Raw genomic sequence first — 14,195 nt, 5'->3', positions numbered from 1 at the left:
TTTCTGAGACAGAAGGCAGGGTTTTGCCATGCCAAAAGGCCAGAGAACTTCAAAATTTCAGTACGGAAAATGGGAATCTGTGGTAAAGCTGTCAGAGTTTTCTGCTCTAACACAGGCAGTGTTTGTACTTTACATGTATTAAACTATTTTTCCCCAAGTAAGGCAATGTCTTATTAGTGGAATATGGGAACCAAAAAAGTTGCAGAAGCTGTTGTATTCTTTCTCTGTAACACATACAATGTACTGTATAAATTTTCAAAGATGTGAATGTTAAGGAAAAAATATTTTACTGACCTACAGTCTCTGAGTATTTCTTGCAGAAACATAATAAAGTTGTGGTTTTCCTCTTAAGAGAGAGATGTTAGTTAGCTTTAAAGCCTCTTTCTCTCTGTGCCCATCCTTCCTTCTTTTTTCTTCTTTCTTTCTTTTCAGACATATCCTGCATATAACTAAGATTCAATGCTATCAGCATGCATATAGTGCTGTAACGCATTTGTAAACAGAGACAGGTGTAGTAAGTCCTTACTGTATGTGAAATAAGTGGAATGTTGACAAAGGTGGGACTGAGGATGTTATTGGTTTTGAGTTCTAAATGTTTTCAAGAAGCGTATTTTAGGAAAAATGTACACAAATGTAAGCAAAAAAAAATTTAATTTTTAGTTGAAGCTCGCTCTTATATTAATATTGCTGTTCCCTTCATCCACGTACTTGGAATATTCTTTATATTTGTTCATGTAGGGGTTAGCTGAGAACAAAAGCACATTAGGACCAGAAGAAGTTCGCAAGTCTGCTCTAACACTGGTAATGGGTGCACTCGATAACCCTAACCCTATTCTGAGGTGTGCAGCAGGAGAAGCTCTTGGTAGAATGGCTCAAGTGGTTGGAGAAGCCACTTTCATCGCTCGAATGGCTCAGTACAGCTTTGATAAGTAAGTTGACTTTGATTCAGGAAAAGAAATAAAACGTAATTCAATGCATGTTAAAAAAATCTTCTACTAATAACATACTGATTACTATTTCTTTTAATGCTTTATTACTAAGCAGGCCTACCAAATCTGCAAACAGTGTCTTCAAATGTTGATATATTTCTTGTGATTCTTCCAGGAATAAAAGATCACTTGTTAAATTACTTGAAATTAAAAATGATAGAAATGAAGAGTTTTTGATGAGTTACTTCAAGTGACTAAACTGCTTCAGATTAACTCAGCTTACACTATATATGTCTAAAAAACATGAATTGTATTACAGTGGTTGTGTTTTATGAAAACATCTTCTTTACATATGAAGAAGGAAGAAAAAGTTGTTATTAAAATAAAATTTTGTTTTGCTTTATATGTAATCCAGTTTAATAGCAGTGTAGATTAAGTACAGATTAAGTAAAGCTTCTCAAGGTCTGTGAGGTGGATGGCAAAATGCTGTTAGAAGTAGAGTCATCTGAATAGTTAGAGTACTTGAAGGATTTTTTTTTTTTCCAAAAAATTAATTGAGTTACATGATTTATTTAAACGTTCGTAGGTTAAAATCTGCTCGAGATGTTGTATCAAGAACAGGCCATTCTTTGGCCCTGGGTTGCCTCCATCGGTACGTTGGTGGGATAGGTTCTGGACAGCATCTGAAAACCAGTGTCAGTATTCTCTTGGCTTTGGCACAAGATGGAACTTCTCCTGAAGTCCAGGTAAAAAACAAAAACAAACCACAGTCGTCACAGAATGAATTTTAATTTTGAGTGTTTTAAAACAGAAGTTAAATCATCTGTTCAAGTGCTTTTTAATAGAGATTGTCATATAAGCCAAACTGTGTGGACGTAGCATTTGCTAAGGAATGTTAAACCAGCAGATTTTGCTCTATAATGACAGTTGGTTAGGAATAGGCCCAAATCTGCTGTTACCTTAGCTGTCTATACTAAGGCTTTAGTAACTGTCTAATGGTCACTGTATGGTCAGCTGTTGGAGACTGAGCTAATGAAGTCATTTTCTTTGGTCAAGCAATTACGACTTGTGTGAAACAGTGAACAAAGTATAGCAGTACATCTTCCTGGGAAGGCTATACGATAATAACAAAATTTGAAATCTGTTGCAGATAAACTGAAATTTCTGTTTGCGTTTAGGACAAAAAGAGAATAGCAGGAGAACTAGTAAAGAAGTGGGAGGCTTCTGTAGTTGAGTTTCTGTTTATCTACTGTGTATTAATAACATGTGGAAGATCTCCCAAGAAAACCATTTGACTGCTAAAAGTTGCTGGTAGGGTAAGAGGGGAAATGGATATGCTGCTGAGAGCGCTGCCTTTGGGGTTACAGATCATGTATGAATAAAGTGTGGTGCAGAGCATTTCCTAAGCTGAAAATATTTGGAACCTGGGATAACATGCTATGTCTTATCTCTTCCAAAAGAAATGTGAGGGTAGCAGTGTCTTTTTCTATCTTTACTGTCCTGTAACTTTTTGTTTGTGGATGCTGCTGTAAAAAGAGCATATGGAACAATACATCTATATTGAATGAAGTTAAATGTTAAAAGGCAAAGTGATGAATCTTTCATTTTCTTCAGCAATGAAGCCTAGAATACTAGAATAATTGCTTTTCCGTACTTCGTAAAAATGCACGTGAATCTTTCAGCTTGTGATGTAAATCAGTTTCTGAAAATGTCAAAGGCACTTCCTACGAAATGCTTTGACAACTGTCTGCTTCTGAATCTACATCCAGTTTTACAACAGAAGTGATTCCGTATTTTTCCTATCTTAAAGGTCACTTTTCACTTTTTCTTTTTTTGGAGGGGGGAGGATTAGAGGGGACTTGTTTGTTTGTTTTTATAAGTGTTTGCTCACACTTGTCATCTTTGCCTCCGTTATCCACAAAAGTGCTGGCAGCCAAGTAGCATGCTAGAAATATTTCAATTCCCAGGTGATTGCTTGAGGTTATGATCTTTCAAACCCTTCTGAAGTCAGATAAGATAACTAGATGTGTAAGCAAGGATGTGCAGAGCTAAGTTCAGTCTACATGTAAGTTTCTGTAACTTTCCTAAATATTTTACTCCAAAAATCTTTTTTTTTTTTCTAATAGACCTGGTCTCTCCATTCACTTGCCTTGATAGTTGATTCTAGTGGACCAATGTACCGCGGATATGTGGAGCCAACGCTTTCTCTAGTTCTTACTCTGCTCTTAACTGTTCCACCGTCACATACAGAAGTGCATCAATGCTTAGGCCGATGTCTTGGAGCTATAATAACTACAGTTGGGCCTGAGCTACAAGGTCAGTGTGAATCTGAAGAGGGATAAAAAATTAACTTCTATAAAGCCAATTAATCCAGATCTTAAACAGAGGACAATCAAATTTTGTCTGTTGTAATTGAAGACTGTGGGGAAGGGATTTAACAATTATAATGTCCTGCACAGAACTTCAGTTCTGACTTTGAACATATGTGGTGATGTTTTCTTATGGCATTTCATTATTTTTTATTTTTTTTTTTTCCATCAGTTTGAAATTTGTATAAAAGTGCCATAAAGATGTATGATGTTCTGTTTTATAGCAATTTTATGTTGCCTGTAAAAGATGGGAAGCACCCTTGCCAGAAATGTTTTGTCGGGCAAGAGGCAACATTTCTCCTCTACTTCTTCAGCACACTGGCAGCTTTATTTTTGACTGATGACAAAATCTCAAGTTGGACATAGTTCTTGGCGTTGTGAACAGTAACTAATTTCCACTCATTCTTGACGTTTTCATATCATGGTATTTTACCATTATGATTAAGATTTTTTTACAGATCTAACCCTATATCTGAAGTTCTGTGGCTGAGATGGCAAAAAACATGGTCTGAGTGCTAGTGTGATTTTTTTTTTTTTTTTTAGGAATATTTTACTCTGGTCTTTCAGACAGTGTCATAGAGCTAGCCACTTGTGAAATTCAAATTCTGGAAAATTGAACTTACATTTCTATTATGGGAAGGTTTCTAGATGCTTTGATTCAACTTGAGTGTCTGCTTGCTCTTTATTTGATTTGGAATGTTGTGACACTTTTTAATAAGCATCATCCTTATACTGAAAGTCTTTTGCAGGCATTTTTCTGTAATTCAGAAACTTCTTTTAAATGTCATATGGGTTAATTACAGAATTATTTTTCAGATTCTGTTTTTTAAACTGTGTGTTCTGTTAGAGCAACATGACTCATCCAATGGAGCTAGCCAAAATTAGCTAGCATTTATGCTAGTTTAAGTGTTGCCTAACACTTTAGGAAATGGTTCTGGGCATGAAATATTGCCCGTATATCATAAAATGGAAAAGATATTCACAGTTGAAATTCAATTACCCTTACTAGTTTTATGTCCTGGGGAGATATTTTGAAAATATTTCTGTTTGAAGACAGTTGATCCAAAAATTTCATTTGGACAGTTTCAGTTTCAGTTGCTCAACTGAACCGAAATACTGGGGTATAGAAGCACACCATAGTGATTCTTTCAAGATGTACTGTTTTTCAGTAGGAAGTCAGAGAAGCTGCATGTGAATTCTGTCAATTTCTTTTGCATTAAAGTGTTTGAAGATTTAAAATCTGTTGCTCTCGTACAAAAATCTTGTTGTGCTAAGAATGTCACATTTTATCACCAGGTAATGGAGCTACAATTTCAACAATCCGTTCGTCCTGTTTGGTGGGATGTGCAATCACACAGGACCATTCAGATTCTCTCGTTCAGGCAGCGGCCATATCCTGCCTTCAGCAGCTCCATATGTTTGCACCACGGCACGTCAACCTATCCAGTCTGGTTCCCAGTCTTTGCGTGAGTACAAAATGCATTCCTTCTGTTTCTCCAAGATTTATTTGTGTGCCTAGCAAGGGGCACAGGAGAGGTGTTTAGTAAGATGCCAAGGGTACCCATTCATAACAAAGAGGTGACATCTGCAGAACATTGGAGTGCAGTAAAAGAGTATCTGTGCCCAAGCTGTTTTAGATGCTTTTCAGAATGCTGTCCAAATCTGCGTCATAAAGCTGGATTCACTCTGGTAGCACACTAGAAAGAATATATACGGTATCACTCAATAAAAACTACTGAAATGCCTAGTTACTTCCAGCTAAAGGAACTGCATGCACAGAGGGAAGAAAGTGGATTTGGGAAAGGCAGGAGGTCTTGGATTTGCTTTACCACTGTCAGTGTAGTAGATGCTGATGCTCAAATTCTTGTGTTGCTGTTGTGATCAGCACTGTTTTCTTCCTGTGGTGCTGTTTTGTCTGCAAATCCTGGCCTAAACCAGGAAACAGATGCTGGAACCCAAAACATACAAAATGCAACTGTAAGAGAAAGATGTGTTTTTTTGTTTCTTTGTTACTATTATTTAATTTTTAAATTATATTGAGGGTTTTTTAGCAGTCTAATGCTGTGAAGTTTGGAAAGCTTCTCTCTGAAGTCTGTTCGGTGTTTTTGAGAAGTTGTTCTTAAAATTCACTGTGAAACTAGTGTTTCTCTATTACCCTATGTCAATATTGGAGCTTTTTCTTAGTCTCCCTCCCTGACTTTCCCGCAGACATCCTTGCATTGTTACATGTATTTATTTCCCTGCATACGTACTTTTACTTTCCCCCACACACTGAAATGCTGCTGTGCAGCACCTGTTCTTACACAGAATTTTGCATGACAGAGATGCAACATACCAGAAATATCTAGGCCCTATTCCATAAATACTGTGCACAGTGTGGCAAATAGTTCTAGTTAGTCACTCTGTGAGCACTAGTGGGTAATAGTGCAGAAAATGAAGTTACTGCTGGCATGACCAGTACTAAAAACTTTTCCTAGGCTTTCTGCTATCCATTTCATGTTAATGATCCTTTATTAAACAAAAGCTATTTTCCTTCACTTTTTTTCATATTCCTTACTTCCAAGTCATATGTAGCTTGGTAAGTTTTCCTTTGAATTGTCTTGTTCACTTCTTTTTACTGTGAACTTATAGCCAGGTAAGCAGAGTCTGCATTACCTTTTCCCCATTAACAAACTTTTCATTACATTCTAACTTGCTCTTTTATGCAATTAATGCCAGGTATCAAAATTAAATCATTGGAGCTGCTTTCTGCTTTCCTGGATTGGCATCATAACCACTGGTTGTTTGTTTTGTAATGAAAAACAAGGAATGCTTTAGTGCAATATTTAGAGGATTGTATAAAAGTGGATTTGTTTTTCCAGTATCTAAGTCTTGTATATTCACAAACAGAATAAAGATCTACTGTTGAAGTGCTTTATACACTATACAACCCTTTCATTTAGGGCTGCAGTTTCCATCCACATAATAACCTACTACTGAGACAGCAAATGTGTATTCAGTTTATTAAAAACAATTTCCCCAGGGTAACTAAAGAGTCAGTTTCTTAAAGAGCACTCGTCATCTCTTCCACAGTGGAAAAACATACAGTTCTCTGTGCAGCTACTACCTCCCGAGGAAATAGTTACCATGCACAATTCTTCCTAAGAAAAATATTTGCTTGTACTTGAGCTGATTCAAAAGGAAATGGAAGCCCGGTATTGGTTAGCAAAGAGACCTGAAGCTGTCATCTTGACAGAAACATATAAAAACATGTGCTATAAATTCTGGTGCATGCTTGAAATGGAAGATTTTAGGGTAGTTGTGTGGTTGCTTTTAAAGTGATTTATAGCTATAGCAGAATATGACGTGGAACAGTGTTCAAGAGTGTAACAGACTGGAAAGTATAATTTGTTTAAAATCATACTGACACAGCAGTTCTCATAGTAAAGCTTTTGACAGGTAACAACTGTCAGCTCTGTATACGCCAGCTTTATTTTCAAATTTCTGCTTTCAGTAAGTGCTTACCTGTGAACTTCTAAGATCTTGTAAAGAGTTTGCTACCTAGAGGCTTACACAAGGCCATGTAGAATACTGGCAATCCTTAGCAGCACTTATTCGTATGGAGGTGCAGTTCACTCACATGCAATGGTTCTGATTTAGGTTCACTTGTGCAGCTCCCACTTGCTGCTTCGCCGGGCTGCAGTTGCGTGTTTACGACAGCTTGCTCAGAGAGAAGCAGCAGAAGTATGTGAATATGCCATGAGCTTAGCAAAAAATGCTGGAGACAAAGAAAATAATGGCATCAGTAAGTACCTCTTTCATGTGGTCTTTTTGGGACAGTTGAATGCATGTATTCGTGCATGCGTGTGATTTGCCTTCAGGAAGAAAGAATCCACTCTATTGCCATCCCTACACACTTGAATAACATTTCTCCTCACCTCTGCTTACTTCTTGAATTTCATTTGTCATTTCCTGTGAAATTCGGACTTAACCTTTTCTGCCCTACTGACCAATAGAAATCAAATAGGAAATACAGTGTATATACAGTGGAAATGTCTTATAGTTTTTTAAGTATTTTAGATATTCTTCTGTTGGAAATTGACTTATCTCCACCAAACAGCATACAGTTATCTAGGTGTGTTAAATTCTCTTAGCAGCACATCTACTAGCCTTTGAACTCTGCTGATTGATTCAATGCCTACATGCATCAGTTTATTCTGAAAATAGGAAATTCAACAGTTTTGATAAACACAGTGTTTTTCAAAGAATGTAGAATCGTGAGCTTAATTAGTATTAAATCCTATAATTAAGTATGTCTCTAGAAAGGCTCTTCAGAATCAAATATTATTAGGAGTTTTTAGAAATTGAAGGAATGTGTACCTTGAAGAGAAATAGATGATAATTATTTTTGAAGTAATACTCAGATGCTATTTGCCTTGGAAGAAAAAAAAAAATAAAGAAAAAAAAAAAAGATTGCTGTAAAAGCTTTCTAATGTTAATTTGGAAGAAATTCAGTAACATCATGGTGTCACTTCCTGAACTTAGGTGTACTTACGTGAATTTAGAGTCCAATTCTCATTTGTTACTCCAAATTGTAAAATGGAGCTACTGATTTCAGAAAATGATGTTATAAATATCATTTCACAGATATTAATTCTTTTACCCCTGGAGCTGGTTCTCGGCGAGATGCTCATTCCCGGCACCAGGGCGTTAATATCACAGAGACAGGCCTCGAAGGCGTGCTCTTCGGTATGCTGGATCGAGAAACGGATCGGAAGTTGTGCTCAGATATCCATGATACTCTGGGACATATGCTTTCATCTCTGGCAGTAGAAAACCTTTCTCACTGGCTAATGCTTTGTAAGGATGTCCTTGCAGCTTCCAGTGGTAAGTGTTCTATGGCGTGCACGTAAAAGATGGTGTGTCCTTAGTATTCGCATCTTCTGGCAATATTTATTTTGAGCTTGTCCTTTGTCCCAGTTAAGATCTAGTTTCTATTGTATGTGGAGCTTTAACTATTATTCATTAAACGTACTTAGATGAAATCATCAATGTTATGTTACATTTTTAAAAGTAAGATTTCTTTTAAGATTAAAAAAAGTTGCTGTCAATTGTAAAAACAGACGAATGCTTTTTAGTGTCCGTGTGTCAGACCCATAGGGAAGGAACAGTGCTGTACATGCTCAGAGCTTTCCTTTATTCCCTTTGAGCTTCTGATGTGAAGATGGGTTACCATGGTGATGAAACTTTTTTGTGTGTTGTTCAGCCTTGCGGATTTGTTTGCAAAGATCTTTGTGCTCTGAGACCTTATACTTCTTTTTTCAGCTTGAAGGATAGTTGTGACGCAGATTCTGCTAATTTGCCTTGCATTTATGCTTATTTATTGGCATATTGTGAGTTCATCTTGAAGCTCTTCTAATTATTGTCATCTTTGTTTACTGATGGCTAATGCTACCAGTCTCTTTTTTATGCAATATATTTACCATTTATTTATTCTGTGGGAAAGACCTCACTTCCTGAATTTGAACGTGGAATGTTCTTTCCTTATTTTATATGGGATGGATGTTAGAGTTTTTAATATGAATGTCTTATCTCCTCTTCATGTTTTTAGTAGGTGGAATAATCTCTGATAATATTTAAATAAATTTATCTCAGTTATATTTTAATAACTGAGATAAACTTCATTTTGCACTCTTTAATACCACCAAGTGGTATATGAACAAAATTTAGTTTTCTTTTTAAGTAGAGATTTACAAATCACGTACACAAGCTTTCCTGATCAGTTTCTCAAAACATTCCTGTTTTGAGTTTTCTTCATCCATGTTTGATTTACCATAGCCTTTCTCTCTTTTGAACATCTTGGCTCATAGAATCATTATGGTTGGAAAAGACATCTAAGTCCAACCATCAATCCATCAGCACCATACTCACTAAGAGGGTGCGTTTAGAATCTTGAAGGGCTTTGAGTAATGTTCTTAGTCATCTGTAGTTTTTAACATCAGGATTTTTCTTAATATTGTTCTTTACTGTAGACATGAGCACTGCAGCTCCCTTGGGAGGAGGTAAGGATGAAGAATCGGAGAAGAAGGACGAGATGGATGATGATACAATGTTTACTACCCTGGGTGAAGAGGATAAAACCAAGCCTTCTGTAGCACCTCGCTGGGCAACTCGTGTATTTGCAGCCGACTGCCTGTGCCGAGTGATCATGCTGTGTGAGAATGCAAACAAGGCACACTTTGATCTGGCACTGGCTCGTTCAGCCAGACTTAAAAACCCAAAAAGTAATTATAGAATGTGCATGTTTAATTTTTTTTATTGTTGATACTTCTTTGCGGCTTAAAATTGCACAACCAAGATAAAAATGTAAGCTCTTTGAAAGTGAACTTCCTTTCATTCAAACAGTTAAAAACAGAGGAAATAGGAAAAGGCCGAAGCTGTAGTTGTGTAACTGTTATAGTTACTATGCCGTGAACACGAAATGATGTTGTATTCTCCAACAAACTTTAACAGACTGATCTGCTTGGGAGTGGGAAGAAAAGGGCTTGCAAACTCTTTCTTTTAGTTTGAAATAGAAGGAGTAAACTTCTGGTCAAATGTAAGCTGGGAATAATTTATCTGAGTCTAGCCTAACAATAGCGGTGATACACAATTCTTATTATTTTAGCATTTCCACAGCAAAAGAGTGCTATGAGAGGAAAAAGATAAGTCCTGGTAAATTGCTGTAGCAGAGTGAGGGACGTGTGAGGGATGAACCCAGTTGCTTTATAAAATTCTTTTGATATCTGTGAGACTGGTAAATATCATGTATTCAAGATACGTGTATAACTTGGAGAATTGTAACTGAGAGGCTGGGAATGACATAACACATTTTTCACAAGACAGTTTCAAACTGATAGTGGGAAGTTTCTGTCCTTTGCTCATCTGTGTCTATTGGTTCTGGTGCATAGTGATTGCCTTCAGCTGTGTAGTGTAGCGTTCATGAGGAGCTCATGTACACGTAGGCTGAATATCATATATAAAGATCCTAGAATGCATAGGGTTTGTGGATTTTAGCACCTGTGCTGTTACAGGCTTCTGTTCTGATATGGATATTATGTGTCTGGTTCCAGAACCGTGCACTGGTTTTGTTGAGAATGTTGGTTTTCACTTGATTAGAGGCTGGCGTCAGTGTTTGAAGAGTGAGAGGGAAGAGCTTTGGGAAGCTGATTTTGGAAATGTTGTATTGTAGAGGAAAATCATAAAAGAGCTACTTTTTCATTGGATCCTGCACATAATAGGGAATTGCACATAATAATCCTGAGAATATACATCACTAAATTTATTGAATGTGAACTTGATTTGTTTGGTATCATCATAAAAGGAAAACTCACCAAATCTCTACCCATAAATTCAACTTACAAATTATTTGATGTTCACTGCTATATCTGTGGTGACCTGAAGAATTAATGACAGTCTTTACTGTTTGCATGCCTCTGAAAATTTCAGCTACAAAATGAACTATTTTGTCTTTGAACTTGAAAAGATCTAGAGTATTAATTGTGATTTATTTTTTTTTTATCAATTGCCCTGGATATTTATGTTTTTAAATAATATATTTTCTTATTGCACAACATCTGGTAATTCAAATTGAAAGTAAAGAAAGAAATACAAACAGAAGAAATATCCTTTCACGGTGTTAATGAGTCATTTGCTGCTTTTCTCTACACGTTGGTGGCTGCTTGCTGATGGCCTTGGATGCGGCCCTTGGGTGCAGAAGTAGAAAGGCATACTCAGTTGTTAAGTGTTAAATTTGACGAGGCTTTCTTCTGTCAGCAGAGGTCACTATAAGCAAAGGACTCAAGAACTGCCTTGAAGATTTTCTGTATATATAGGGCAGAAAGGAGCCATGAAATCCATTTTACTGAATGTTCTTACCTCTTACAAGCTACTCAGCCACATTTAAAATATTCTATCCAATGCATGTTTTTTGTCTCATATTTTACTTTGTTTCAAATTTGTGCTTAATTTTTAATATTGTCTTGAGAATAAATGTTTTTATGTCAGTTTAAAGGAGGTGGGAAGAAAAAAGGCTACATTCTTTCTTGTATTTCTTCCGTTTCCTAAATGCGTACCTTCGGAAAGGAACGTATGAAATCTGTACATCTCTGTTAGGAAAATATTACAAATGTCTGTCATCGGGTATAATTTCAGTTATTAAATAGTTCTTCTTTTGTTCTGTTTTAAGATGACTTCTTAGTACTGCATCTCTCTGACCTTATTCGAATGGCATTCATGGCTGCAACTGATCACAGCAACCAGTTACGAATGGCGGGTCTTCAAGCTCTTGAAGACATTATCAAGAAATTTGCGTCAGTTCCTGAGCCAGAGTTTCCAGGCCATGTGATACTGGAGCAATACCAGGCTAATGTGAGACCTTCTTTATAACTTCATGAAACTGTATATTTATGCCGATATGCCAGAATTAGCTTTGAGAACATTTTGTAACTTCAAAAGACCTGTGAAGAGGTTTTTTGTTTGAAAACGTACTAAAGAGGCAGCTTTATTTACCTCTCCAAAATTTGTGTATCTCTTGCTATTTATCATAATTTATTAGCTGACAAAAACAACAACAAAAAAAACACCGGTAACTATTGATTCTTGAAAGCCAAATACTACAAATTAAACTTGATTTTATTTATTTATTTTTTTTTTTGCAAGAGTGGTATTTCATTTGTAGAATGAAGAATTTGAAAATAATACTGATTCAATCCCAGAATAATCTAATAAATCTGTTTTCTTGGGAACTAATGAATACACTTGGCTTTGAACAAAAATGACAATAGTGTGGGAATGGGAGGTGAGTGGTTGAAGATTTATTTTGGGAAATTATTGCATTATTTTGTTGCATAGCTTAACTCTTCTGTCTTTTATTTTTAAAGTTCTAAATGTATCATAACAATTTTCCATATCATACTGAAATATCAGTACTCCAGATTTGACTTATAGATATATAACATGCTTAAGATTAATCTCTTGCCTCAGACTCGAGTGTGAGAATGAGCAAAGCTTAAGGGATAGTGTGATTTGAAGGGTGGGCTTCTTCTTTTCTTGGTTGGTTCTTACTGATTTGCATCTATAATCAGTTTTGTTAGTTCTTTCATTTGATTCACTTAAGAAGATCTAAGCCTTGCAAACAATTGCATATGTGATTTATCCCTCTGACTTCAGTATTTACATTTATCATAAGATGAATGTGCCTGCAAGAATGAGTTTCAAATAGGGCACCTGGCCAAATGAAGAGGGGCAGGGGATCTTTCTCAAGCCAACAAATCTTTCTATGAAGAAAGGTTGAGGGAATTCAGCTTATTTAGCTTGGAAAAGAGAAGGCTCCGGGGACACCTCGCTGTGGCCTCCCAGTACTTGAGGGGAACACCATTCTATCATTATAATTCCATGTTATGGAACTTGCCATTTTTTTTCTGCATAAATAACTGCTTTCATGGCATTGTAGGTTTTTTTAGTAGCAATACTCACACTGTGATTGATTTCCTGTTGCTTTGGAAGTCCTAGGGCATACCAGTTATGTTTTGCTGATGCACGTTGATCAATCTGTTAAGTCTTTAAATACACGTGGTTTCTAGACTGCATTTTAACTTGAGAATAGTCTAGGATAGTGCACTGGTCCTTAGAAGAATCTGTGAACATCTTACAAAATATTTATTTCATTCCTCATACAGAAACATCCTTTTGAGTAGGGACACTTGATATGAGAATTAGAAGGGTGATATGGGCTTTCTAATTCTGTTACCTGTTGGAAATATACTAAAAGGAGAGATGAAGTTAAGGGCTTTGTCTCCCTTCCATGTGGAGTGACAGGGCTAACTCTGGAATCATTCCTAAGATTGCACTGGTTTCCTCTAATCTTGTCAAGTTTTGCTATTTATACCTTCTGTGCCTACCACAGTTCTCTACGCTGCCACCATTCCTTGCCTGTTTCCCACCTCAAGTTACCTGGTTTTCCTCTGATTTCTCTTCTGTGTTTTCAGAATTGAAAAACACTTCTTCAAGACAGGTTTTCATTCTATTCTCATCTTATTCTCCTTCCTTCTGTACTGCTGTAACTATTGTTGCTGTCTTTTTGACTTCTTTCTATTCCAGAAAAACACTGTCTGAAAACAACCGACTAATTCTTTTTTTGTCTGTCATTTTGAGAACATGATACAAATGCAGTAATGAACACCTGGTTTTGCCTTATTATTCTGTTGGAGTTCAAAAAATCATTGTCTGTGCAGCTTCAGCATAAGTTGAATTCATAGTAGTTTCATGTGTAAAAGGATGTTTATTAACAACAAAAAGAGAATGCCACATGTATGCAAAGGCAGTTGGGGCTTAAAAAGACTATTGGAAGACAAGCAACAGAAAAACAGTTCTTTGTCATTTATACAATACTGTTGCAAATGTTTGCTAGATAGCAAGCATAATTTTGGGGTATAACTATAAACACTAACAGTCTTATCTTGCATGTTTTGTATATACTCCTGAACCTTAAGCAAGGTTGGATGAAGAGTGTTGTCACTATTGTTTTACATTGGATTTTTTCCTCTTTCCAGGTTGGAGCTGCTCTGAGGCCAGCATTTTCCCAAGACACACCATCTGACATAACTGCCAAGGCCTGCCAGGTACTGAAGAGTATGTTCAGATGGTATAAGCCAAACTGAATACATTTTGTGCCTTTATGCGGTAGATGTGTATGATTTTTCTTCTTGTTGGAAGAATGATGCAGAAGAGAACAGTAGTAAATAGCTGGAAAATATTGTAAGCCTAAGCTGAGATTTTTTTGCAATGTCTTTAGAGTCATCTGGCAATATTCTTTTTACTCTTTCTGAATCCACATCAATTCTATGCTGCTTGATAACTGGACAAGAAAAAGAAAACT

At 36.4% G+C, this 14,195-nt stretch overlaps 1 protein-coding gene across 5 annotated transcripts in view; it reads left to right on the top strand.

The window, feature by feature from the left end:
• The window catches only part of HEATR5B (HEAT repeat containing 5B), a 51,508-nt gene that overhangs the window by 18,599 nt on the left and 18,714 nt on the right, over window positions 1-14,195 (top strand). For all 5 annotated transcript variants that reach the window (XM_042817948.1, XM_042817965.1, XM_042817955.1 and 2 more), the window contains exons 18-26: window positions 739-929; window positions 1,516-1,675; window positions 3,056-3,245; window positions 4,595-4,764; window positions 6,938-7,082; window positions 7,925-8,164; window positions 9,310-9,561; window positions 11,505-11,686; window positions 13,870-13,938. In XM_042817948.1, the coding sequence (XP_042673882.1) occupies window positions 739-929; window positions 1,516-1,675; window positions 3,056-3,245; window positions 4,595-4,764; window positions 6,938-7,082; window positions 7,925-8,164; window positions 9,310-9,561; window positions 11,505-11,686; window positions 13,870-13,938 (1,599 nt within the window). The remainder of the gene's footprint in view (window positions 1-738; window positions 930-1,515; window positions 1,676-3,055; window positions 3,246-4,594; window positions 4,765-6,937; window positions 7,083-7,924; window positions 8,165-9,309; window positions 9,562-11,504; window positions 11,687-13,869; window positions 13,939-14,195) is intronic.

The sequence above is a fragment of the Centrocercus urophasianus genome, unplaced genomic scaffold, assembly GCF_019232065.1.
Source record: "Centrocercus urophasianus isolate 14NV4802_14NV808 unplaced genomic scaffold, USGS_Curo_1.0 seq_10, whole genome shotgun sequence".
Classification (NCBI taxonomy): domain Eukaryota; kingdom Metazoa; phylum Chordata; class Aves; order Galliformes; family Phasianidae; genus Centrocercus; species Centrocercus urophasianus.
This window is presented reverse-complemented; position numbering and strand designations above follow the sequence as displayed.